The 10,140-nt window shown below is 38.9% G+C and overlaps 1 protein-coding gene across 1 annotated transcript; it reads left to right on the top strand.

Annotated features, from left to right (window-relative positions):
• Positions 1–1,419: 1,419 nt before the first annotated feature.
• Positions 1,420–8,567, top strand: LOC149829905 (uncharacterized). Its single transcript, XM_090015654.1, has 3 exons — positions 1,420–2,593; positions 4,181–7,272; positions 7,376–8,567. The coding sequence occupies exons 1-2, from the start codon at positions 1,482–1,484 to the stop codon at positions 4,470–4,472; spliced, it is 1,404 nt and encodes a 467-aa protein (XP_089871780.1). The 5' UTR covers positions 1,420–1,481; the 3' UTR covers positions 4,473–7,272; positions 7,376–8,567.
• Positions 8,568–10,140: the final 1,573 nt, after the last annotated feature.

The following is a 10,140-nucleotide window of genomic DNA, read 5'->3' as shown; positions in this document are numbered from 1 at the left end:
AAAGTTAACATAACTGAAATATACTGAAAACACTGGATTTTTATAGGTGATATCTGACATAAAATGACTCGATCAAAATTTGTGTTTTACCACAATCAAACCTCTTTCTCGATGCCATAGAAGCCCAAAGAAAGAAGGGAATATGATGCCCTTTTAACAAAAGATATGTAGAATGATTATGCCTATTCCTAATCCCAACATGAAATATAGCGATATAGGGATTCATATGTCAATAGTATCTATTTATATATGTTTGGATGACCCCTTCTCGTAACAACATGAGAATGTAAATAACCCTATTATGGTTCGGTATGGAATAAACTTTTCATTTAAGTTCAACACCCCATCCCCTTCTCTTGTTTTGGTGGAACAAATCTACTAATTCTTTGATTCTACTTAATTAAGTTAGGAGGAATTAAGAACTAATAAATAGACCAACAAAAAGAAAATCTTGAGAAATTTCAAGATGAAGGTATTGATATCCATTCATAATATAGTAGATGCTATTACACGTACAAAATGACTAATCAAGTAAATATCAATAGTTATCAAGTTACTATGCAACTACCTACGTATTTTTTAATTTTTTATATTATTAAAAAAATAATTAAATAGTTCAATTGCGTCAGGCTGGCTTGGTAGCTTGTTGGCCGATGTATATAACCGGACGAGTTTTGGCCCAATAACTAAATGGGTGAGGGGCCCGTTGCCCACCTTTAGTGCTGACCCTTTCGGTGACTGTCACCGAACGTCTGGGTGTCTTTCATTGGTGGGGTCCATGACATCACCCGAAAATTACCTGCTTCGTCTTCGACTGGTAACTTCGTCTTAAAAGAAAATAAAACTAAATTTACTAAACTCGAATTTCATTAAAATTTAGGTTTTGAAAACCCAACTTCGTTAACCTCCTCAAAACCGATTGGTATGGGATATCTTGGCCGTTTAAAAAGAAAACGAGGGACATATGCGTGATTGCGGACGGGGGTGAATAATTCAAGCCAAATGTGAAGCTCTTCATTTCCCAAATAATTTCAGGATTCTCTTAAATAAAGAGCCCCAGTTTTCAAAAATAAAATAAATTTTTTGTTTTTTGTATTTTATTAGTTTCAAAAGTAAATGAGAGACAGATTCGGAAACTCAGGCAGCACTTCCCACTCTGTATTTTTTTCCTTCTCTGGAAGGGAAGGGAGAGGGAAACTCTCTCTCGATTTGTTACCGGAGAACGGTTGAATGATTTAGAAGTCTCTCTCTCTCCTTCAAGATTTTGCTACAGGAGGAGCGGTGACTGATTTAGAATTCTCTCTCTCTCTCTCAGATTTGCTACAGGAGGATGGGTTCGGGGAGCAAGCAACCCCCCCCCCCCCCCCAAGAGGGAACCCATAAACCCTAGCTCAGAACCCGCAAACCCCACCATCCAAATCGAACCAGAACGCCTTCTTGGGGACGTTTCTCGCCAATCTGAGGACCACCCACTTGCCATAATGGGGGAAGAAGGGGAAGAGGAGGCGCGTCTCAGGGATTCTTGCGCTCTCTCGTTGGAGGAAGTCATTAGGATGAGGTCTAACAGAATGAAACGCCTGTCCAGGATTTACAGGAAACAGTATTGGGCCTTAATGGAGGAGGTGAGGTTCAGATACAGAGAGTACTATTGGAAGTTTGGAAAGTGTGGGTTGAAGGAAGAAGAGCGGCCTGACGGCGGAGGATGCGGGTTTCTTGCCGGGCACGAGAACGGTGACTATGGGGCTCCAGCAAGTGGTTTCCCGGCGAGGATGGAGGAATATGGGTGCGGGTTTTTGGTTGGGGGAGGGGAAGGTGGGTTCGGATTTGTTGATAGATTCGGGCAAGATGGCGGTGGGTTTCAGGATAGGAGCGGGGAGAACGGTTTCGGTTTCCCCGGGAGCAATATTCCGTCGAGTATGGACGGTGGGTTTCTCGGGGAGACAGGAGAGAATGGCTTTGGATTCCCGGAGAGCGTGTTCCGGGCGAAAATGAAACAGGATGGATGTGGATTTTTGGTGAAAAGCGAGGAAAAATGCTCAGAGTGCGGCTTTCCGGCGAAGATGGGGCAGGATGGCTGTGGGTTTCTTGGGGGGAGTGGGGAAAATGGGGTCGGGAACTCGGAGAGCGGTTTTCCGGTGAAGGGGAGTCAGGGTGGACGTGAGCTTGTGGTGAAGACCGAAGAGAACGACTTTGGTTTTGCGGAAAGCGGTTTTTCTATGAAAACGGGGAAGGATGAATGTGGGCTTGGGGAGAAATCCTCAGAAAATGGATATGGATTTGTTGGGAGTGGTTTTCCTGGGAAAGTGGCTCAAGATGGATGCGGGTTTTCGACGAAGTATGGTGAAAATGGACATGCAGTTCGGGAGGAGAGTTTTCCAGTGAAAACAGGTCAGGAGGATTCTGCTGTTCCAGCGAAAGCCGGTGAAAATGGTGAATCTTGTCCTGTCAAGACTAGTGGCAAGACAGTCGATAACCGGTGTGGATTTGCAGGGTGTAAGATGAAGCCAATGGCGCTTAGCAGTTTATGTCATTCTCATATTCTTTCTGATAGCAAGCAGCAACTGTACAAAGCTTGCACCTATGTCATCAAGAGGTTGTCCCCTATTTTGCTGCTTCTTTTCCATTCTTCTTTCTGTGATTTAGATTTGGTTTCTTTCTCTGTTATGGCATTTTGCTATTTTGACATGATTGGAGATGTTGTTACTGATGTATTCATTTAGGTTCTCATATGGGACATATTCTTGCGGACATAGTTGGGGATTATCTATTCAGTTGCATTAATTTGGTATTAGTTTGTGCAGGCTAGTGTTTGTTTACAATTGCTTTCAGATTCATAGTTATGCGAATAATTTGTGTAATGCACCATATTGGTTGGAGAATAGTCTTACATAAAAGATGTACACGACCATAATGATGATGATGTTTAGCCCCCAAGGAATGGGATAAAATGCTTCAATTTTATGGGACGGTTAATTGATTTGTAATTGGTAAAATTGCATGATTTCAACCAAGGTTCTAAGTAGGGTATCTTTACCCGTATCGGTCGGGCCAATAGTAACACTGTATCGTGTTGTAAAAGTATTGTAAATTTTAATAAAAAATTCAAAAAAACCAAAAGAATCAAGAAAAGTCAAGAAAAATCAGAAAAAAATCATATCACATAAAATAACAATGAATTGTATTTCTATATTTGTTATTAGTGAGGTAGCATGGACCAAAGATTGAGCCTTAGATGTCCATTACACTAGAATGTTACCTGAAAGATGACCCTGAGAAAAGAAACGGTGAAATCCTTTTCTGGCTTGTTACTGATTCAGTTATCTTATTTGAATGATATCTTTAGATTGTGTGTGGTACAACCTTAGGTTTGTACACAAATCAGATCTTGTTAGTGTGAGTTGCTTTGAAAGGAATGGCCCTAAAGATTTTTCTGCAACCTGTTTTTTAGGGGTTTCTCATTTCTTCATTTTCTGTTGTTAGTGAGATATTATGGAAGACATGGATCAATGGTTGAACCTCATAGATGTCCATCAAGCACTGGAGAGAGGCAATGTTGAAATCCTGTATTGACTTGTTATTGGTCAACAGCCTGCACATAGGTGGTGTCTGGAATGGTAATAGCTTTATATATGTTTGTCTATTTGTGTCAATGAAACCTGCTGGCAGGCCTCCCTGGAACCGTTTGTTTCAGAGGAATGAGATGTAAGAGAAAAAGGGCGTTGTCTGGATTTTGGTTTCCGGGGCTGACTCACTTATAGTTTCAGCCTCAATACCTGCATAGACATCCCTGAATGACACTGGCTTGCAGGTCTGCTGACTGCAAACCTAAAGGAGCCTTGAGAGGCTTACCTCTTTTCCCAACTGTGCAAGGTTGTTGCTGGTATTTGTAGGTAGATTGCCCACAGATGAAATGGGAAAAATGACTTTTTTAGTGGGAAATGTCATTGATTTGCAGGTCATTTGCTTTTTGAAATGCTCAGGCTAGAATTAAAAGAATTACCTTCTCTGGCTTGTGTATGTAGGTGGATGTGTGTGTGTGTGTGTGTGTGTGTGTGTGTGTGTGTGTGTGTGTGTGTGTGTGTGTGTGTGTGTGTCACTGTTTGATTTTACTCTGTTGAGAACTGGAGATAGAATTTAGTATTTGGTAGTTCTTGATTTCTTTTCTGTTTGATTTTTGCAGTGGGCAAACTGGTCCTATAACTTGTGGGAAACCAGTTCTGAGAGCAGTTGTGCCTTCTCTCTGTGTTATCCACTTCCTAAAAGCTCAAAAGCATGTTGCTCGGTCACTGAAGAAGGCAGGTGTCAACACATTCTCTTCAAACAAACCTGCTCCAAAGTTTCATGTTATAGTTGCCAAGTATGTGCGCTACATTCAGGCCAAAAGAAGAGACACAGATATTGGAAATCGCTTCCGTAATAAAGATTCATCTCTTAAAGTGCTGAACTCTATTAAGGATGAAATCATAGAGTGAGACTTTTACCTGATGAACTTTAAGTTGTTATCCTATGATTCATATTGAAGAATTGTTTGGAAAATGTGTGTAAACTTGGACTGTGCAGACTCAAAATAACTAAGCAGGCTATAATATGGAAGTTGCTTTCAGAATAAAGATATCAGGCTTAAGATACTGGTCACATTTAAGGAAAACACTGATGGTTAAGTCTTTTGCTACCTCAACTTGTTACCTGATCAATTTGGTGGAAAATGTGCCTGCAACGTGAGTACAGTTCTGTTATTCTTTGAGCTAGCCAAGCTCTGTGATGAAATATAGATATTGGTTTATGGTGCTGACACAGTTATGCTTGATATTACAGTCTTAGACTTGGCTCTTTAAACTGATAAGTGTATGGGTACTATATGATTCATGTTGGAGCATTTGGTGGACATGGCACCCTCAACTCGGGCAGTGAGTTCCTTGATCAAACGAACTGCCCAAGTTCAAATAGGGTATCCTTTCTTGTTCTGTTGCCTTAAGAGATTAGCTTTCATTATTATTAAGTTCCTAAAGTATCACAGTGGAAAAATTCACATTTCACCTTGTTTTCCTCTTCTACGAATTATCATTCGCCTGACCTTGCTAACGTGTAGGCTCTTTAAAATCATAAGTCTTTTATCTGCGATCTTATTAGACTTTGTATATTAGTCTCTGTTGTAAACTTTATTTTCTTCTTCCTGCTGGTTGCTTTTATCATCTTTTCACTTGATCATTAAGCTCTATGATGTAGTCATTGTTATATGAGCTCTAGTATAGCATCGTTCTTTTCTGTATGCCATTAGAGCTGAATTAGGACAATTTTGTAGGCCTCAGTTTTAACTGCCTAATTTGATATTTATGATGGGTATTAGTGAAATCCTTTACATTAGTCTTCTTTTGGTATTTTAATAAATAGTTGTGTACAAATCCATTTTATTTCAAGTGCTTGGATACATTTTTCTTTTTTTGGTCAAGGATTTCAAGATAACTTTCCTGTCTCCTTATTGTGTTTTATTATTTTAATTTTTGCAGGCTTTATCAGAGGCATTTGATCTTTAGCTTTTTAAAGCGGTGTCTTAACTTTTAATTTGAATTTGTTCAAATGGTTTCCATTAGCTGTGATGTTGGTTGAAAATTATCATGCTGGGGGCAAACGGAGAATTATATGTGCGGTCGCAAGTTTTGGCAATTCTTTCTCGGACAGTGGATCATAGTGAACTTGTGTTAGCAAGTACATATGTCCATTGTTTTTGTCTCGGTTCTAGGATTATTTAGGAATTTGAGTGTTGTCTGGAAAAGGGGGATCATCTTCCTTATATCACCATTCTCTTCTTCCAAGCATCTTATGCATGTTTTGTGCACCTGATGTAGGTCAGGGAACTTCTATTTTCCTCAATAGCAAAATGCATGTTTTCATCAATCTCTTTGCCCTCTCTTGAAAGATGTTTCTTTTATGTATCCAACTTTTCTTGAAATTTTATAGGATAACATTTGGTGTTACATGAGAAAAAAAAAACTGAGTCTGAAATATCCTCTGTTTTTCATTTCTTTGATATATTTTTCTAAAAGATCCTGGGATTTTTTTGCCAAGATGTCCAGAAAAATTGTACTTTAGAAAGATTGACAAGAGGGTTTTGTAATTATGTGTTTGGTATACTAAGAGTTATATTGAAGACACCAACACATTCTAAGGAAAATTTTCTTCAATTACACCAGTAGTTAAATGTTTAAACTTTGGTTGGAGAATGATCTCTTTTGAAAATTGGGAATTTGTGAACCTACTAGTTTCTTGAAGCACATTCTAGATATAGATAATCTTTTCTGTTATATCTAATGCAAGTTCCCTGACATGAATGAGATCTGCCAAATGTCCACCTGTTTAAAATAATATTGATATATGCTTGTCAGTTTATTTGTTTTCGAAGTCCTGAGTGCTATATAACATGGATTGGGTTATCTTTGATGGAGTTTCCACTAAGACATAGCAAATGCTATATAATGCGGGTATAAAATGGGGTATCCATGTAACATAACCTGGCTAGAATTAATTTTTTGAAAACTTTGGATTTAGCTGGTCTTCATCTTCAATCCACCCAAGTTAAGGTGCTGTAATTGATGTAATTTATGGAAGCTTCATTCTTGTGCATGGCGCATACATGTACCTTTGTATGTTTGCTTTCTGATCATGCATTTAGTAAATTCTTCAATGGGCATGGGTTCATCCAGCTCGAGCAATTTGTTTTGGACCTGAGTCTGAAAACTGATCCAATTCTTCAGTTGCATTTCTCTTCATGATGTTGGACAGCCTGATATAATTCCTAAAGTGCAGCATGACCAAAACAAACACCAGCAACTCAAACATACCATCTTCTGTGTTGATGTAACACTTTCTGCTTTTGATGTTTTGTCTACTGTATGTAGCTATGCTGTATACTGCATGGGAGTGACATGGTTCTTCAGAACCTTCCTGATTATTAGTAATTGTCATGTATAGAAACGTCAGTCTAAAGTTAGACATTCAGGATTGGAAGAGGACATCACACTGATTTTAAAGGGCCCACCTTGGTGCCAAGATTGGTTTGGTTTCTTATCATTTGTAGATGGCACAGTTGTCACTGTTGTACAGAATTCGTAACTACTTGTTTGCTTGTCAATTGTAGTTGAGAGACATCGGAAGTGAATGAATGACCGTGAAGAGGGCTTTCTTGAATTTAAGATATATGACCGTGAAGAGGACCCAACTCAATGTTCTATTGCAATCTGGAGAGAGAAATCTAACTCAAAAGGTTTTCACAAGGTGGAAGATCATTTCATTCTTGTTTGTAGAATTTTGAGCCTTCGTTAGAACTGGATATTTTTGTTTGCCAACCCTTAGCTTCTTGATACATTCAATGATGCAGGTCATGCTGATTCTGAACTTATGCGCAACTCATTTTCCATACCAGAAGTGAAGTTGCTTGAGTTGGGTTGATCCCAAATTAATAGAGCGCAGCTGACAGCCGACTGTTTACCTGATCATATGGTTGTTCACTGAATTCTCTTTGCTGAGTTGGTTCATCTCTCCATATGCTCTATGTTCAATTTTGTTCGAGCATGGAAGTTTGCTGGAAACAAATAGTCATCGGTCTTGGAGGGTGGATGGTGCTGCACATTTAGGCAACATCAGATCCAATCACATTTAGTGAGGGTCAAGGTGAATATGGATCCTCTATATTGCTGTAGATTGTACCTGAGAAGCTGGACCTTCTGAAAAGTTGAACTTGGGCGATCGTTTTGGTTCTGTAATTCAGCTAGTCATCCATGGATTTTCAGCTCAATTTGTGGGGCTGCATTTCTATTGATTCAAGCGGCAAGGTTAAGAGATCCATGAATGACATTGGGTCTCATTCTGTGTTTGGTTTACCTTTCAAAATTGGTCAACTTACAGGGAAGATTTCAGTGACTTGGCTGTGCTTCTATGATTATTTCTAAGCGTTCCCTGCAAAACTTGTTGCCCAACTGTGGAGGAGGATGTTCAGAACTCAAATTGAACTCACTGGTATGGTTTGGAACCAGCTTACAACTTGATTGGCTTCTACTTTTCCATCATCTTTTTTCTTTCTGCCGTGAAACTAGATTGTCTGGTGTGTGTGGAAAGGCCCGCACCGTAAAATGGGTCTGGTCGGCATAAAGTTTGGCTGGGTTGACACCCAAGTTGGAGAGGCTCTGCCAGCATGTTGGCTCACGCCAGTCACAATAAGTGGAAGCAGTAGGTGCTATTTCAGCTGTGGATTCGAAATCTGCTTAGAGAGCAGCTTTCCAAAATCTGCTTTTGGAATAACATGCTGCTCATCAATATCAATTGTACTATTCTGCAAAGAATATTACTTCAGCTGATGGATTATTTTCATTAGATCTTTGGTTTTTTTTTTTGGTACTTTGGGAAAAATGTGTTAATCTTTTGTTTATTATTAGTTATGACATGCTGATTCATCGGCTGAGACATTTTCGAATTGTGATTCTCGAGCTATTATGTTCTCCTTTTTTCTATTTTATTGTAAAAAAAGAAGATATCATAGCCTAGTGCTCGAGTTGACTTGTTTTTTTTGCTAAGCTGGTTCAAGTTCCAAGGTGGTTCACGTTTCTAGAATATTGTTCTTTTAACAAGTTATCTATTGTTCCCGCTCCCAATTCATCTCGAGGTACTTAAAAGAGACCGGGTTGTGTTAGATAGAAGTCGCACCTCTGACGGTATTCCTTGGATGCCGTTCATCCATGAGATGAATGGCAGGCAACCCAATTACCATCATTTTTGCTTGTTTTTCAGCCGTTTATTTTTTGTTCCTAGAAAAACTATAAGGGTGTGCTCGGGGTCAGGCCCCCCTCTTCCACTAATAAAAAATATATGCACAGAAGAGATCTTTACAAAACTTTATACTGAACCTGAGTGGCCTAGGCCTCGGTCGGGCAGCCCGATGTCTGCACTTGTGTAGAAACGAGTTTGTTAGTGACTTGGATGTGTGGTTCTTCTATAATCAGCTAAATGTAGCCGTACTCCCAAGAGTAAGGTGTTCCTCAAGTTGGTGAACAATGGTGATTCACATTATCCACAGAGGGGTTTGTTTTTTATTCCATGTGGTCCATGCAATGAAACCTTTTGGCTCGGTGAGATGGGGTATAGACCTGAGGGGTTAGCGCAGTTGAAACGGGCCTTGGCTATCAGACAGGCAGTCAAGGATTCGATTCCCATGGGTGTTATCCCGCTTGCAACCCTCAGGGGTGGTTTCTTCGTCCTTATGAAAAAAATGGAAAATGATCGTACTGTACGACAAAAATGATGTGTTTCTTGAAAAACCCTACAAATTTTGAATATCCACCCGATGTCCAAAATCACAAATGTTTGTCATTAAAAGTTCTATTTTAACATTCGTACAGCGGACCTCTTGAGGTTCACATGATATATCGATATGCTTTTTGACTATCGCACCTTCTCACTTAAAGGTAGATTAGCATGATTTTTTTTTTATCTCATAAAGTTTGCATAACTATATTTGTGAACCTCCGGTTGAATTGATAACTTCAGTTGTATGAAGTTTGCATGACCAAATATGCGTACTTCCAGTCACTTAAACTGTAGAAACTTTGCAAGTATTACACTAAATTTGCATATATAATTCGAAGTCTGCATACATAACCGTATTTATGATTTCTTTCATGATTGAAACTTTGCAAACTAACTTCACATGCATAGTGCAAAGTTCGCACAACCAAATCTATAAACTGAACTAAAACCTCTCAAAACTTACAGGATCTGCATGAAAATAACTTATTCATACAACTTCATTTCATTCATTCAAACTAAACATGGTCAAACATATATTAATTTTATTCATTAAAAAATAAACATGCTCATACATATATATTCATTCTAGTCATTAAAAAATGAACATGCTCATATATATGTTCATTCAATTCATTAAAAAAATAAACATGTTACAAACATTCACACTACATAACTCAATATTAGAGGGTTTGATCTTTGGCTTCTTAATGCCAATCAGGTTACTGCTTTTCTCCTCAAACCTTCTCTTCTCTTGAGCAAATGATTGAGGTGAAAACACCGCCTCAGTAATATGACTCTTGAGTCTATGAATCCTGCGATCCAACCCTAGACCACACACTTGTT

The sequence above is a fragment of the Nuphar pumila genome, chromosome 8 (genome assembly GCF_984573655.1).
Source record: "Nuphar pumila chromosome 8, dmNupPumi1.hap1.1, whole genome shotgun sequence".
Lineage (NCBI taxonomy): Eukaryota > Viridiplantae > Streptophyta > Magnoliopsida > Nymphaeales > Nymphaeaceae > Nuphar > Nuphar pumila.
The sequence above is the reverse complement of the archived record's forward strand: the minus strand, read 5'-3'. Positions and strand labels throughout refer to the sequence as shown.